Raw genomic sequence first — 17102 nt, forward strand, 5'->3', positions numbered from 1 at the left:
AATTATTTTTGGGCTGGTTAATTATTCAGAAGTCAGAAGTGACACTATTGGAAGTGTGACTTGGCTCATAGTTTGCCGTCTCAAGTCAACTTTATTTATATTGCGCTTTTTAAAATTTTCATTGTTACAAAGCAGCTGTACAAGAAAACATTGACTATTGGCAAAACATATACGGTTATGCAAGTCAAAACACAGGTCAAATATCAGATATATCAGATATACATTTCTATATGCAGTGTTAATTAAATAAACCTATAACATTCTAGAAATTTATAATTTTGTAGAGTCGCCAACACACACACACATCTGTCTGATATTTGACCTGTGTTTTGACTTGCATAACCTTGTATGTTTTGCTTATAGTCAATGTTTTCTTGTATAGCTGCTTTGTAACAATGAAAATTGTCAAAAGTGCTATATAAATAAAGCTGACTTGACATGACACACACACACTGCAAAATTGCTTCTAGAGATTTGTAGTATTTAAACTTAGGCACTACCTTTGATTGGTCTTGACATCAGTTTGTCCCAACTTTTTTGGCCGACCTTTAATTTCCGTTCCTGTCACTAAACAATAAACAGGAATGTACCGGTATTAACACAAGTAGGCCAAAATCCTCCAAAGATTGACCAACCCCAGCATGCAACACATGTGAAGTAGCTTTTACATTCTATAAGGTCTTTTCCAATAACAATATCATTATAACATCTAATAGTGTAAAGCATTCTTTTTGTAATTATTTTCTTCAATTGCGTATATTAAGTAGTGACAGTATTAGCGAGGCAAACATGTGTACAATTGTTTATAGTCTACTCATGCCTGGATCAACACACGGAGAAACAAATAATTTAGCCACTATAAAACATGGTCCCCGTACTTTTACTATAGTAAATCAAATGGTTGATTTTCATAAGGGATACTGGTGGATTTAGAAAAAGTATACAGGTGTATCCTTCTTTCACATTCTAAGGGGTTGGAGCTAAGAAAGGAAAGGAGGATACACAAAGAAGAAATGTTCAATAGTCAGTTTTCGGCCAACAATTCTAGTTGCTTATTTGGCTGGAAAAGAAGAATTTAAAGTACTGTTTCAATTGTTAGTTTGAAACCTTATCCCTTCATCCACGTGTCATGTATACGCAGTATTATTTTTTGAAAATTTAGAAAAAAATGATAAACGTCACTCTTTTAGATTCACTCTTTTACATTCATATTAACATATTAATTATACATAAATGTTTAATCATTATTAGATGGATAAAAACTTGTAAACTGCATATCACAATGACAGTTATTGCATTTTGTGTATTAAGGAAACAGCACCAAGATACAGTATGTGTCACGGCCGTTGCTGGTGCCTCGGCTGTCCACCTTAAAGTACTTTGTGTGTTCCAGGACTTTATGTTACTCTGTGGAAACTCCTTAAACTGCATTTGTTCCGCTCCCTGTTTTCTTGCCTGCCGCACTTAAACAAAATGATCCCCCATGGTCAACTGAACCAGTTGACAATCACAAGACACAAGTCATTATGGGAAATAGAGTCTTTACCAAAACACAGGCAGAAACACAGAGCCAAATGGCGCCCTCAGGTGGAGATTAAGGCGCCAGCAACAGGGTCTGACAATATGCATTGATAATACTGCCACGACTCTTATCCATGTGTTTTAAGATGAACATGCTGATATGCATTCGAGTTTCCGTCTTTCTCTGACATCAATTAATACTTTTATCAAGTTAATTCAAACAGGGGACCGTGGCTGGGAAAACCTTTGGAGGTTTTGGTCTTCAAGTATTGGCTGGCTCATGGACTGTCTTATAGAGTGACTGCAAATGTCGGTCAACAGTTAGTCTTCATGTCCACAGTATCACGGCTGAAATAAAGGAAATTGTGAGGAAGGGTATAGTCACAAGTTACCCACGGAGAGATCAGCTTGAATGTATTGGTCAAGGCTTTGCCCATTCGGCAAAGCATGATGCCTTCCGCAAAGCATTTGGATGGATGGGTGCCACATTGTAATAAAATGCTAAATTTAAATGCAGGCCATATGTCATGATAAAGGGTGTTTTGTAAATATTATCATTGGTTATCCTGGATCTGTGCACGGCACAATGAATCTTCAAATACAGTCCAATCTACCTAAATGCTGAGTTCCCACCTCAGGGGTATTTTCTTTTAGGTGATGGGGGCTACCCCTGTCTGGAAACACCTGGTGCAATAATCACGGCATACAAGATGCCACAAGGGAGAGTACCATGAATATTTAACCATCATCATAATAAGGCACGTGTCCTTGGTATCATGAAAACAAGGTGGAGATCCACTCTCTTCAAAGCTCTGGAAGTGGAGATCTTCTGTACAGGTGTTGTGCTTGCTTGTGCATTTCTGTGTGGTTTAAGTGCACTGCACTTTGGCATTTTATAAGACATGGGAAAGACCTGTACTCTTACTTCCTGTCACATGCACGCGCTCTCAAGTGGTCCAGACTGATATTTGGGCTGCGTCCAAATACCCCACTTGTGGTCTTGACCACATGAGAGCGCGTACACGCGACAGGAAGTGAGATCGCAAGTATGTCCAATGTCTTTAAAACACCAAAGTGCAGTGCCCTTAACGCACACTAAACCCACACTATATTGAATCAGGGCTAAGTGTACCCATCATGCATCACGTTCTGGATATATCATGAGACCTTTTGCTAGGGTCTCGTGAGATGTTGCAGAAAGCTTTCCAGTGTTAGTTATACTAGTACTTTGTTAAAGTTATATGACTATGTTTGGTCAACATGCGTTTTCTTTTGTTTTTGCTTTTTTGGGTACAGCTGCTTTGATACAATACCAATAGAGCACTAAAAAATTATACGTGATATTACATATGATTTTGTTGTAAAATGTAGTTTTCATGATATCTCATGCTGACTTTAAGGATAATCATTACTGAACAAAACGTCCACCAATTCGTCACACGATTTCACTGCAAGTTACATTACACTGACATCTAGTGGTAGATCTGGTAAAGTGTAACGTGGCATAAATCAGTATACTGTAGTTTGCCAGTCCAATTTGATTATGAATCATCCGTTTAAGATGTTAAACCAAATTCTAGTTCGGTGTGGTGTCAATGTTTTTATTTAACTTCCATGATACATGGAAAATGAACAACTGGGCAAAATGATTTACCTTATGATGTGAATGCGCACATGAAAAACTCTTATTGTTATGTCATGTTCTTAATATTCTTTTATACTTGTATATGTTTTGCTACTCCATGTATTTGACAGTCTTGGCAGGGTGGTGCAAACATGTACTTTCCTGATTATCACACCCAGCTTATAGCCTAGAAACAAAACTAAAAGAACTTTTTTATAATGTATAAGTTATTTTAGTTTGGTTTCTCTGCAAGCTGGTTGGTTATATTATGGATTGTACATAAAACAGTAATACAATACAAAATGTGTGACATAAAACCCCAAGTCATGATATTTAATATTTGTGTTTATTATACTGTAGTTTTTTCAATGCAATGATATGTTTCGAACCACATTCTTAACAAGAAATAGACATAAGTAGAAAAAATTGTTTATTCTATTGGTCTACAACAATTCCTTTTTAAATCTTGGAAGCAAGTACACAATTTGCAAAATGTCATGTTATTTTAAATTATATTCAAGCAGACAAAATAACCAATATACTGCCATTTTAAATAAAAATGTATTAGGGTCAAAATCAGGGATTGTTTCTTCTTGCGGCTCCCATGGAACATTCTGTCAACAAGAGGGTGTGAACGATCTGAAGTAGGAGGGGCAGAACTATGTTCAGAGGACTTGTATTTCTAGTAATTCTGCTAAAACTCATCAGTAGTAGGAAGTGATTCATTGTAAGGGTGTAACACATTAGCACTTTGCTAACATACATTTATAACAACTGAGGAGTACAGTAACTATATTTTAATAAATCTGATGCTTGATATGATTGTAGTAAAATACTTACTATTAGTTATTGTATAAAAATTTTTTTATTGTATACATTACAGTGCCTTCTTACGAGAGAAAACAAGAATATGGGAGGTAAGAAAGTAACGTAAAGCTATTGTAAAATTGACTGTAGATTTATGTTTTTATGCTTTTAAGTTTATGGGGCAGTTTCCCGGACATGTTTAATCGCAGACTGAAATGCATATTTGAGCTGTCTTCACTGAAAACATCTTGCATTGACATATCTTAAAATATATCATTGTTTTCTCTTTAGATGCACACCAGTCATGTTTGTAAAAAATAATTGAACTAAATTCATGTCCTGGCTTAGGCTAATTAATGTCTGGGAAACTGCACCTACTGTATATGTAGTTTATAAGACCATACATTTTATTATTTAAAAGAAAAGTTCTTTATTAACAATATTCTTCCAATAGCCAGTGAGTCTCAACCAAACAAAAGGATAGTTCTTCTTGGGAAAACAGGAGATGGAAAAAGCAGTGCTGGGAATACCATTCTTAAGCAACAAGTATTTGTGAGTAAAGCTTCACCTGAATCTGTGACAGCGGAATGTGTGAGCGGTGATAGGAAAGTCTATGGACAAAAGGTCACAGTTATTGACACTCCGGGAATCATGGACACAGCTCTCGATGAGGAGATCATCAAATCGGAGATCATCAGATCTGTGATCGAATGTGCTCCCGGACCTGATGTCTTTACCATTGTTCTGAAGGTGGGAAGGTACACGGCTCATGAAATGAAGATTGTGGATAAAATTGTGGAATATTGTGGAGAAGACACATTTAAACATTCAGTAGTTTTATTCACTCACGGTGAACAACTCGAGGGCCAAACCATTGAGGAATTTGTGAAGCTAAGTCCAAAACTACAGGGGCTTGTGGATAAATGTGGAGGGCACTGTCATGTCATTGACAGTAAATACTGGACGAAACGTCATGTGGGATACAAGAGCAACAGGGTCCAGGTGAAAAATCTTCTAAAAGCCGTAGAGCAGAAGCTGAAAGACAATGAGAACAGCTGCTACACCAATGAGCTCCTACAAACGGTGGAGGAAGAAATTCAAGAGGAGATGAAGAATATCAACGAGGAAAAAATGGCTCCTGAAGAAAAACGAGAATTAGCAAAGAAGATTGTTCACAAAAAACTTTTGGTTAGACTTGCAGGAGTGACAACAGGGACATTAACTGGTGCTTTCCTGGGCGTTGGTGTGGCAGTGGCATCGGTTGTGGCTTTACTTAAAGCGGCAAGCATTGCGGGAGCAGCAGCGGCTGCTGGAGCAACAGGACTAGCAGCAGGAACAGCAGGTTCAGGAATTGCTGCTGGAGCCACAGCACTAGCAGCAGGAACAGCAGGTTCAGGGATTGCTGCTGGTGTCACAGGAGCTGGCGTTGGAGCAGCATGTTCAGGTGTTGCTGTAGGTGTCATTTTTGGAGCAGCGGCGCTCGCAGGAGCGATCGGAGGAGGAGTCACTGGATACAATGCAGTTGAAGATGGCGATTCAGTTACAGATGCAATAAGGAATGCAGCCAATCTTAACTATGATAATGCAAAAGCTGTGTACAAAAAGGCAGAGAAACACCAACACAAGCTCTTTAAAATGAAGTCGAACTAAACCTGATATAAGTTAAATAAATATATTTATATGTACTGTATATAGAACTTATCAAACATTCTTTTGAAATGTATTTGTTTTACTACCGTTACAATTCATTACTTAAATCCACATTATATTTTATTCTAATTCTAACATGATGTTAAGTCACAGATTCTTGAAATAAGGCAAAACTTTACAATAATATTCAATTTGTTAACATTAGTAAATGTATTACATACACACTATGTATTTAAGCATTTATCAATTAATAGATTAGTAAACAGATACCTCAGATACAGTGTTAATGATTCATTTTTTATACTACATAAATAAAAATGCATGTTGTATAGATAAGCTATATAAGCTGTAGTCTCAGCTAAAGTATTATGTAAGGTAACGTTTTATTTCCATTCTTTTTTCCCCTTAAGAATTGGCATCTATTCCCTCCTAAAAGTAGTCGCTCACCCCCAAATAATCCAAAATGGACTCACCTTCAAACCAAAGTTAATTGATGTGTGTATATGGATCTGTTGTGTTCATTTGTGTATTTCTGTGCATTCATCGGGATTTATTTTGCTGTGCGTTAATGTGTGGGGTTTTGATACCGTTTTCATGTATTATTATCATATTATAAATGTAATTATTTTATGTAAGTACATATTGTAAATCAATGATTGACGTATTTGTGAAAGTATCAGGAATTTTTGAAAGCATTACTAAAATAATGAATAAAATGAATCCATTTTGTCATTTGTATTAATAACATTTAATCATCTTTAATCCTATTAATGAAAGTGACTGTAAATGGACATTAAATGCATTAAAAATAAATCAAACAAAAACATTTATTAAGTCGCATCGTGGCAATCAAGGCTGGTAATATCATGATACTTTACCCCAAATATTTATCCATTAAAAATCCAATCACAGGATTGGGAACAAGAATGTACTGTAGGTTATATTGGTTCGGGAAAATAAGTAATTAAATATTAATTTCCACAGAAGTGCACTAGAAAACCTATACAACCTTTTCTCATTGATTTTCATCAAAGTATTTAAATACAGGATCCATTTACTGCACTCAGGCCCACTTATACCACCACAATACACTACAGAACAGTTTCCCCCCATACCCACAACATCATTAGCCACTTTACACTGGTGTAAACAAAACCAAAAGGAAAATTGCCTGACTAGAAGTGACATTACCCCAATTAATGGATGGCACCTGATATCCCATTTAACCTTTAGGTGATCTGAAACAATTCCCTTTGTGACCAGGATCCTCATAATGATGAAATGAAAAAAAAAACATTCCTACCTAAGAAAAAAAAAACTAAATGAAAAAAGCATACATAACATACAAAATAATAGCCCCTCTCTATCTCTCTCTCTGTACGTACGTACACGTTTGCTCAAGCATCACTGTGTGTAAATCAGGTCGCTGATTCAGAATATGGAAAGGGGAGGAAGCTGTTTACCAAGATTTGTGTGCCTTACTGGAATTGTACATGCATACGGCTGTGTTGGAATGTGCTGAAGAGTGATTTGAGATGTGTCATTGGCAGGTCTTTCGAAACAACCCTAAAGATTGACTGATAAGGTACGAGAAAGGCAAGAAAGAAACTCCACCTCTTCGGGCGAGCCTTGAGACAAAGATAGACCAATTGATAACTGTGACATGAGGCAGGACAGAAGACGCTACAGCTCTCTCGAAGGAAGGCATAATCTAAAATGAAAAGACATCGACAATTACATTTACACCACCAGGAAGTAATCACCTGCGGTCTATGGAGGAACTAAAGCAACTGTAAAAAAATATAGAGAACATTCCCAGGGGGTAAGCAGGAGCTTACAAATCTCAAAAGGTAAGAATTGTTTCCTCTAGTATACATTCATACGAGAGTGTATGGATCAAAATAGCCTGTAATGTGACATTTATGATTAATTATTAACAGTGATAATATGTTTGACTATTGAACACTGAGTGTAATAAGGATGTAAATTGTCTGTCTGTGGGTTTTTCATGGTCATTTGATAAAGCAAAAATAAAACAGAGCAGACCATTTCATTCCCTTATGACTGCGTCATCATAACACCTTTACCAATATAATAAAACATTATGTCAGCAGGTTTATGTTTATTAGGATTAGCTTAAAATAGTATTCTGTACTCAAGTCTAGTTTATTTTTATAGCACTTTTACAAATAATAAATAACAAAAGCCCTTAAAAGTGATATGAAACGAAGGTGAAAAAAATCTAACGTACGTTTAACTTAAATTCATGTTATATCCACATGTGCTGTATGTCCGTGCACATCACTTGAATATTCTCATCTGTGTAAAGCATGCAAAAACATGCCTCTGTCTCTTCCAAGCCTGTGTGATACATCAGTCTGCAGAAAAAATGCATGCACAGTTGACTCAAATGGTAGATTAGTTCGGAAGAAAACAATGTTTAATACACTATAGTTACATTTGTTGAATTTTAGCTTGGCTGTGTGCGGTTTTCAAGCTCTGAATGAAATGTGCGACTGCTTTCACAGTACAAATAATTTTCATTCAAATTGTAAATCTCTGTTTGAATTCAAAGTCTGGGGGCATGTATGCATGTGTGATGATGAATGTATTACTCTGTTGTGTTGTCACCCGGGACATGTTTGCATTTGTTGATGGGTGTGAACTGGTTTTTGTGTGTGTCTGAGGCATTTGGGTCAGCTTAAGTCGGACTTGCACCAGACAAAGGCTTAATACAGTCCAAACACTGGCCATGTTGGAATGTCGGAATGTCAACCCAAGCATGTTGAACCTTTAAGAAGTAAATCTCATTGCCATCCAGCCATTCACAGTTCCTTATCCTATATTTGTAATGGTTTGTTTGGATAAAGGAAGGACTGTGAACGATTTCCTAGTCAATTCTGTTTACGCAATTCATGTCTGATCTCGCAGTGAGGGAGTTCTAGGTGGAAAAACTTGCTACAGTTATTGCACTTAGTCTGTCTTTTTTTCCCCCAAGAACACCCCCAAGCTATGCTCCACCATAAACAGTCATATATAGCAGTATCTACAAAATGCCTGTAATGGCACTGATCAGGCTACAAATGATTTCTTTATATAAAAATAATCATTTCAAAACAAACACATGAAAAAATATGAATAATGCAGCCACTATATGTTAAACAGTCAACTTTTGTAAAAGTGTAAAGCATAACCTTTCAAAATAATTTTTGTGTTGAAACTACATCCATTCTGGTTTTGAATGAGATGAGGGTATGTAAATGTTGACAGAACATTGGTTTTGAGTTTAATCATTTTAGTTTACAAAGTAACTTTGTATTAGCACCTAATGTACTATTGCTCTTTCATGACATATCGCTTATTGCTCCCTGAACTCTTTGTAAGTTGCTTTGGATAAAAGCGTCTGCTAAATGACTAAATGTAAATGTGAAATGTGCGATAATATTCATGCTGTCTCTGACCACCAGTCCTGGCTATCTACCTCATCACTGAACGATGAGTAATTTCACAGCTGAAACTTCCGGTGACAAATAGTTAAATCAAACGATGAAGGAGTTGTCTCTTTCTATTTGATATACTTCTCATTTTAATCTGTATAGACCATCTTTTTGAGCAAACAGTCAACATCACTTATAACAACACAAATCTACACTGTATGTATGACACACAAAAAAACTTAATGGAAAAACCTGAATAAAAAGGAACTAGAACATAAGCATCTAGCAGACTCTGACCCTATTTGTACTTTTAATGAGTCCACAAGTACCTAAAATGCGCTTGTAGTGCATAGGAAATCCAAAAGGCATCATGGTTCTCAAACAGATATTGAAGGAGGGGAATCTCCCTCACCCACATCCCTTTCATGGCTCTGTGCAGATGCACTTGATCCTTGTTCCCAAAGGCAAGCCTCCTGATACAGTCCTTGACACCCTTATAGGTGTCCCTGGAACACAAGAAAGTAGCACAGGTATATTTGTAGCAATAGCCAACAATAGTTTGTATGGGTCAAAATAATTGATTTTTCTTTTATGCCAAAAATAAGTAAAATATCAAGTAAAAACCATGGCACACGACTCACAGTATCCATTTCAAATTCTGGTATAAGTTTGAGTTCACCCTTTTTATTCCTCAGGTTGCGCACATTACACAGCAGCGATGGCAGAGTTGGCCTGTTTCCTCCGCTTCATAACCTCTGTCTTACCCCCTCCTCTACCTTTTCAACGTTGTCTCTGCAGCCTTTCCACATTTACGGGGTTTGCCGTCTTGCCATCGATACCCCCATGGTTTGGATTGCGATCTTAGTAATTCCTTGTGTACGTGGGCCAAATGCTGTGTTTTTGCTCAACTAGAGGTTCAGAGTCAGGCTATAGACGAACATTTCCTGTTTGTCCCCATGAAGAAAAGCCGAAAATGTAGTCCCCCCCAAAAAACACAATTTTGCAGTGTTTACATAAAATGAACGCACAAACAGAAACAACAGGGGGATTATTAATCGCACATTTGCTGTAAACATAAAACTATGCTGCACCACAGTTGTCCAGGTCGTAGACAAGGCAGCGCCAACGAAGTTATACTAAAACCTAAGCTTCTGCTTTTCATGTTCTCTGATATGTTCTTTTTCCTTTGAATTTTGCCTCGTTTTCTATATATATATCTCTGTCTCTCTGGTTCCTTACCCACGGAGTTGTAAGGAGTTTGCTGAGCACCTGTATTTTCAGGCCATGTATAAAGTACCTTATGGGTTTAATTTGGTTGACCTGATAGAAGATCTGGTTGACAAGGTAGTATGACGAGAGTCTAGGTTTAAACACTTCCAATATTACTTTGGTGTAACAAATATTCTGTATTTTTGTTAGGTAATATGTATTTTTTTGCCATTCTAATGCGTTAACTAATGCACCATTAGTAATTGCTGCCGGGGGGTATGGTATTGTTTGAAATGTCCTATGACTTTTACTTTCAGATGTGTTTCTATTTCCTTTTTTTCAGATGGCCTACAACCACACTGACCTCCATGTTTCCTCTCCTCTTCGGTCCTTTAACATGTCAAATCAACTTTTCTCCAATACCACCAAAGGAACGGAAAGAGTTATCGAGTCAATTATGAGCAACAACGGCGGAGCCGTTGCCGGCGCTGCGATCCTTGGCCTTGTGTGTTTCCTTGGTGTCCCTGGAAACATCTTCATCGTCTGGAGTATTCTGGCTCGAGCTCGTCGGTTTTCCATCACCACACTCTTGATCCTAAACCTAGCTTTTGCCGATGGATTCCTCATGCTGCTTACGCCTTTTTTCCTTGTTTACTTAATTAAACGCAGCTGGATTTTTGGCCTTGCACTGTGTAAAACTCTGTTCTACCTCTGTTGCGCCAACATGTACGCTTCAATATTTCTGATAATGCTAATGAGTCTGCACAGGCTGGTTGCTATAGTGTGGCCAAAGCGTGTTGGTGCCTTAAGCAACCGCAGGGCAGTCCTGAGGTTGCTAGTTGTATTGTGGATTCTTGCACTGGGACTCTCTGTACCCACTTTATTTTTCAGGATTGAAAGTGATTCAGAAGGTCAGATAGTGTGCGACTGTAAACACTCGAAACCACAATATGTGAGTTTAAAGACAAATTACTCATTGAATATAATAACAACCGTCACTACAGCAATAACATTTAAGTGTAAAATGCATTCATAATGTGTCATTTATTTCAGGCGGTGTTGCAGTACTGTATGGAAACTATGCTCGGCTTCTTGTTGCCATATGGGGTGATCATAAGTAGTTATGTGTGTATCCTGCGAAAAATTCGCAAGACCAGGTTTCGTAGACGCATCCGCAGTGAGAAACTCATCCTGGTGATTGTCGTCTCCTTTGGTCTTTTCTGGCTACCTTACCACGTCATAAATATGGTGCAGGTGTGTGTGTCATCATCTACAATTAGTAAACCGAATATAACAAGCAGGGGTTAAGAATATACGGGGCCTTTATACTACGGGTTATGCCACACTATGATTGATTTGATTGGCCACATCACGTGACCAAAAAGCTGAGAAAATATGATTCAGCTATGAATGTATATTTTAACCTATTCATCAATATATCACTGTAATTCCATTCAAGGGAACCATGTTTTGTTTGCGCAGGTCACTGCTGCTTTATATCCAGAAGATTCGCTGACAAAAGTGAGGTAAACAAACACTCTCAGACACATACAACAAAATGACCAATGCAATCTACCAAGAACAACACAAATAAAATAAATATAAACTCGAGACCACTTATAAGTAAAATACTGGAATTTACTGAAAATGAAAACTGGACCGACTGATCAAAAATAAAAAAAGAGGATTTGCAAAGATTTCACAAAAAAATCGTTTTCATTTTTAGACAACATAATGTGTATGCCCTTCCTGAGGTGTGCTTTTGGATTGGTCTCCTAAATTTTCACCGGAGATGTGTTTATTCTGACTTATTATTTGTACTTTTTTAAACTGTGACAATGTGAGCATGTTGTTCTTGTCTTATTAAGGAAGTGATTTGCTTTTCCTCTGACAGGCTGGATAAAATTTGGACATCATGCCGGGCCCTCACCTCTACTGTGGCGTTTGTCAGTAGCTGCATAAACCCTGTTCTTTACACATTTACTGGAAAGTCATATATCCGACAAGAGGGTCTCGCCTTCATGGCACGGCTGTTTGAGGCCACGGGGCTGGAGTCAACATTGAAGATCCGGCGGAGCAATCAGAACAGTCGAGATCGAGAGAAAGAGACGGATGAAAAAGAGAATTTGAAAGACAAGGATATGGATTCCACCATCAGCGCAATTGCCAACTTGAGTATTAAAGTTGTCCCACTTGGAAATGGGAAGTGAGACTCTTTGTGGAAAATTTTACGTTTGTTGACAGCGTTGAACCAGCTTTATGTATTTCAGTGTGATACTTACATTTGTATCAGTTACTGAAAGTACGTTTACACGAAAAAAAAATGTCTCCGCTGGTTGTAGTGGTGGAGTAAATCTACTTTTTGCTGGAGAAAAGATAGTAAGTATGTCACACGGCACATGTAGCATGGAGGCCGCCATTATTGTTTGTGAAATACTCGCGCATGCCTACAGACTGAACTCGTAATACGCATGAGTATGAAGTCATCATTTCTGGAAAACGCCGCCTTCAGAGTTTACACGGAAACGATAATGCCGTTAAACCCGTTTTCAAAGGTTTGCGTTTACAGGCCCCCAAAAGATTTCAGTTGAAAACGGTCTCGTGTAAACAGCCTCTGAATGTATGTAAGTTAGACTGAACAATGCTGTAACATGGTATAAAAGGACAACTTGCACTTTTGTGAAAGATGGCTCATGATAGTTCATCTTGGAGTTTTAGAAACAGGATAAACTATAGAGTTGGGAGACTCATGTCCAGACAAGTGGTGAAAGACTAAAGACTACTAACTGGATAAGGGCTAAAACTGCCAGAGGGTATTCATGTGGTGACTAATGGACTAAATCAGAAACATCACAACTGTATGAGAAATTCACAAGAACAAAATGAACTAATCTATGGATCTCTGAGGGTCACTACAAGACATGGAATATATTTTTATAATTATTCAGAATGATCTCATTCTAACCCTTGACTCACATCTCTGCCCACAAGAGGGGGCCACACAACAGAAGAAAGGGATGAGAGGAAAATTAACCTTGTTAAAGTAAACAACAGTTTGTAAAATTTCAGGATTTGTGATTTAAAAAGTTTGTTATTTGTTGATGATGATTGGCTTTTCAGAATAATTGGCCCTGTTGGTTTATAATCACAGTAAAACACTTTTTGCTTAAAAAACCAAGGCAAACTACAAAAGCGACTTTGAAATATAACACAGGAATAAATGAATGAGGTAAAGTTCAGTTATGTGAAACACAACATACATTAAGGATCACGAACAATTTAGGGTAGTTTACTAATTTTTTATTATAATAATGAAAATTGCTCTAAATAATCCACAACAATTTAACATTTGAATATTTTTTATCATCTTTGAAGTAGCCAACCTTTGAAGTAGACATTTTAAGATGCTAAGATGCGTCTATTTTTCATTGAGAAGTCAAACATGTCACTACCTTTTTTGAAATAATAGTTATTTTGTAAAAATAAGAGAAGAAAATAACTTGACATTTTTTTTCTGTTTACAAAACTAATTTAGTTTTTCTTTTCGTTTTCTGGGTGTGAAGTTGCTTGTTGGTGTTTCTACAGCTGTTGCTTTAATATTTTTGGGTGGACTTTATGTCTGGCCATAGGTGAGTTAACGTAGGTATGACATATAAACCAAGATAACCTTCTATTTGGACAAGAAAATAGGGTTCTTGTCACTGCGGTGTAGGAAAACTTAATATTTACTTAAGACTTATTGGAATCAAAAACAAACACATCTTTAGTAAAAGCCAATGAGATTTAAAATTCCAAAAATTTGAACAGTGTGATTGTTTTTAATTCGCTAAATTAGTCCAAAATATTAATAATTTTCTTACATACATCTTTTCATTTTCCCATTAAAGTCTTACTTAACTGCATGCATGAGCAGACCTGAAATCCAAAATATGAAACGTAAATGTACCCAGGAGCACCTGTATATACATGTTTCAGTACAGTGTCAGCATGTTGGACACAGTTTTGATATCCTGATAAATTGTGTTATTATTAATGTAACTGCGTAATTATTATGTACAGATTGTAATTCAATAAAAGTTTATCTGAAAGAAAAGGAAACAAGGATGTTCACTACTCAGTTTTTTCATCATGTCAGTTATGTGAACACCGCCAAATTGTGTAAACTGAACATTGAGTCAACATTTCAATGTATATGAACTAACACTGTCTATGATTATATCTATATGAAAGGTGTAGTGATTGATAACCCCACCATTTGGGGAGTTGTTGGTTTAGCTAAAAAGGGCATTAAAGTACTATATATAATTTATAGTACTGATCAGCAGTCATTGTGACCTCATCGACTCTAAAAAACATTATCGTCTGGTTGTGAAAATAATGCACATCTACAAATTACAAGCAATTGGTGGGATCGGTCACCGTTTAAGGGATAAACACAGTTAAGTACAAAGGCCTCCAGTGAATCCAGGTGTTGGCGGGTGTCCTGAACTGATCTTAAGCGCATGAATGTCCCACCCTCAGAAAAGGACAAATTTGGTGTGCATTTATCAAAGAAGAGCTTATTTGGCTAAACTAAAGGTCTCAAGTCTTTCTATTAGGGCCAACTGGGACTTTTCATGTATCCCCTGATGCTATATGCTTCCAATAATGATACTTTCATGTCTTGCCCATGAAAAGAAAGAAAGTGTCCTGATGCAGTTTGTTGAGGCTCCAGTTGATCTTGGCTGGATGTGATCAGAGAGAACCAGTTGATGCAGAGGGTCTGTATCTGGAAACACAACGCCGCAGCCTGGCACAAACTCAGGGGTACGGGTGAAGAGAAAATAGAGATGTCATGAGCGTGGAGGGAACAAGGACAGAGGACCCAAGTACATACAGCAGGTAAGAGGCAAAGGATTTTAATCAAAAATACAAAACGAAAACCCACGAGGGGTAAAGCAACTGAACAGCAAGGGTAAGAACAGGAAGGGTACACAGGAACATAGACTGACTACACTAAACTATACAAGACTAAGTACATCACTAGACATAATTGCAGTTAGAAGTTAGACTTTATTAGTGCACCTGTCCTAAAGGTGAAACCCCATCGAACTCTGACTGAGGAAGACAATGAAGGAAACCCCTGGAATTTAAGGAACCATTTCAGCTTTAAGACATGATTATGGACGCTGTGCAAACTAGCATCTTTTAAAAAAAATAGTGTGTAAGAATGTAGAGGTAAGATAAATAATATATGTTTAAGTAAGGCTTGTAGCCTTGTTGCATTGGTAACTAATAAGTTTGGACAGTTTAGTCCAAACAGCATTAGTGCATAATGCTTTATTTTAAGTGTTCAATCCTGTTTTGGAGACCCACGGTTCACTGATGTGTCTGCACCACATTTATGCAGTGTGTATGGAACAGAACTAAACAACTTCTGCTTTAATGACATATTTAACGTGCATCATATGTCTCTCTCTTTTGTAAGCATGGTGCAAGAAAGTCACATAAAAATATTCTTGCTATTGCATGTTGTAGCGAGGTAGGCGGGACGAGAGCCGGGATGTGAGGCCTAGGTATCACGGAGGAGATTGTGGAGCATAAGAGGACGATCGACCGGACCGTCAGTGAGAGAGGACAAGGCCTGGACTTTATGTTGTGTTGTGTTGTTTGTATATTTAATTAAAAGTATTTTCCCTTGGCCGGTTCCCGCCTCCTTTCTTCCCTTTTATTGAACTTCATTACACTGGTGCCGAAACCCGGGAGGAAGGAGGGACATGCTGTTGAAGAGCCCTCGCTGCCGAAGGGCATCACAGTGCCGAGGAGTTCGGGCGGCTGCCCGAGGCGGTGGTGCTAGTGCAAGATGAATCGGCTGGGACGGAGATGGGATGAGGTGGGATGGTGGCCTAAAGGAGGGAGCGGAGGGGTCGTCGCCGTTGGCTATCGGCCTGAATACTGTGTCCAACAACCATGAGGGTGAGGAACGTCTCGGTTACGTCTGTAACCTCGGTTCCCTGATGGAGGGAACGAGACGTTGTGAGAGACTGACTGGGGTTTGATCTTGAGAACCTACCTTCTCCGAGATAATTAATTAATAAAACGCCAATGGGCTTGGCGAATGGCACGCGCACGCCAGTCTCCGCCCCGTGCATACGGGTATAAAGGAAGATGGCGGCGGTCATTCACTCACCCTTTGTACTGAGGAACCTGAGAGGGCACTCCCGTTCACTGCAGTGATTCGGTGCAGCGTTGTGGCATGAAGTCACAACGTCTCGTTCCCTCCATCAGGGAACCGAGGTTACAGACGTAACCGAGACGTTCCCCTTCAGTCGGTCTCTCGACGTTGTGAGAGACTGACTGGGGATCAATCTTAAACGCCACAGCGCTTGCACCGATATCACGACCTCTAGCGGAGCGACCCTGACTGGGCTAGCGAGTCCCAGAGTGCTACCGCGAGACGTAATCTTCCAGTCATATAGTATTGGTCATACCGAGAAGCCTCTACTGACGGCCTCACGGACAGTGGCGTACGCCTCTAGTAGCGAGGAGCTGTCCGGAGCCGAACACTGGGGAAACACTGCTCTCCTCTTAGAAGAGTGTGCTACGGAGGCCACATCCTACCCGGAGGGGAGGTACATGTGGAGACATGACATGGTCTCCCCGGCGGGGAGAACAACATGCGGAACGGTGTTAGCCCGAATAGGGGGACAATCCAGGTGGGATTACCACCGGCGGGGAGGTCACAGATTCACCAATCGGGAAATCCTGAGTGAGGAATTCAACACACGGGACGACCCAAAGGGGAGTCACTACGTATGGGGCACTAGTCCTAATACAGGGGTCTGCCTGAGCAGGGATGACTCTACCTGTAACGG

The 17102-nt window shown here is 38.6% G+C and overlaps 2 protein-coding genes across 2 annotated transcripts; both read left to right on the forward strand.

Annotated features, from left to right (window-relative positions):
- Positions 1-3786: 3786 nt before the first annotated feature.
- On the forward strand, positions 3787-6406 carry LOC306900334 (GTPase IMAP family member 7-like). Its single transcript, XM_079467171.1, has 3 exons — positions 3787-3872; positions 4029-4062; positions 4407-6406. Exons 2-3 carry the CDS (start codon positions 4056-4058, stop codon positions 5600-5602), a joined length of 1203 nt encoding a protein of 400 aa, XP_079323297.1. The 5' UTR covers positions 3787-3872; positions 4029-4055; the 3' UTR covers positions 5603-6406.
- Positions 6407-7107: 701 nt separating this feature from the next.
- Positions 7108-14343, forward strand: ltb4r2a (leukotriene B4 receptor 2a). The gene is made up of 5 exons (XM_079462739.1): positions 7108-7452; positions 10592-11200; positions 11302-11502; positions 11731-11774; positions 12143-14343. Exons 2-5 carry the CDS (start codon positions 10592-10594, stop codon positions 12456-12458), a joined length of 1170 nt encoding a protein of 389 aa, XP_079318865.1. The 5' UTR covers positions 7108-7452; the 3' UTR covers positions 12459-14343.
- The last annotated feature ends 2759 nt before the right edge of the window (positions 14344-17102 follow it).

The sequence above is a fragment of the Barbatula barbatula genome (genome assembly GCF_947034865.1).
Source record: "Barbatula barbatula genome assembly, chromosome: 1".
Lineage (NCBI taxonomy): Eukaryota > Metazoa > Chordata > Actinopteri > Cypriniformes > Nemacheilidae > Barbatula > Barbatula barbatula.

Excerpts from the sequence above, each read along its gene's own strand:
- ltb4r2a (XM_079462739.1), top strand. The coding sequence starts at position 10,592 with ATGGCCTACAACCACACTGACCTCCATGTTTCCTCTCCTCTTCGGTCC. Across the intron at positions 11,503-11,730 it reads ACGTCATAAATATGGTGCAG|GTCACTGCTGCTTTATATCC; the intron begins GTGTGTGTGTCA and ends TTGTTTGCGCAG. Across the intron at positions 11,775-12,142 it reads GATTCGCTGACAAAAGTGAG|GCTGGATAAAATTTGGACAT; the intron begins GTAAACAAACAC and ends TTCCTCTGACAG.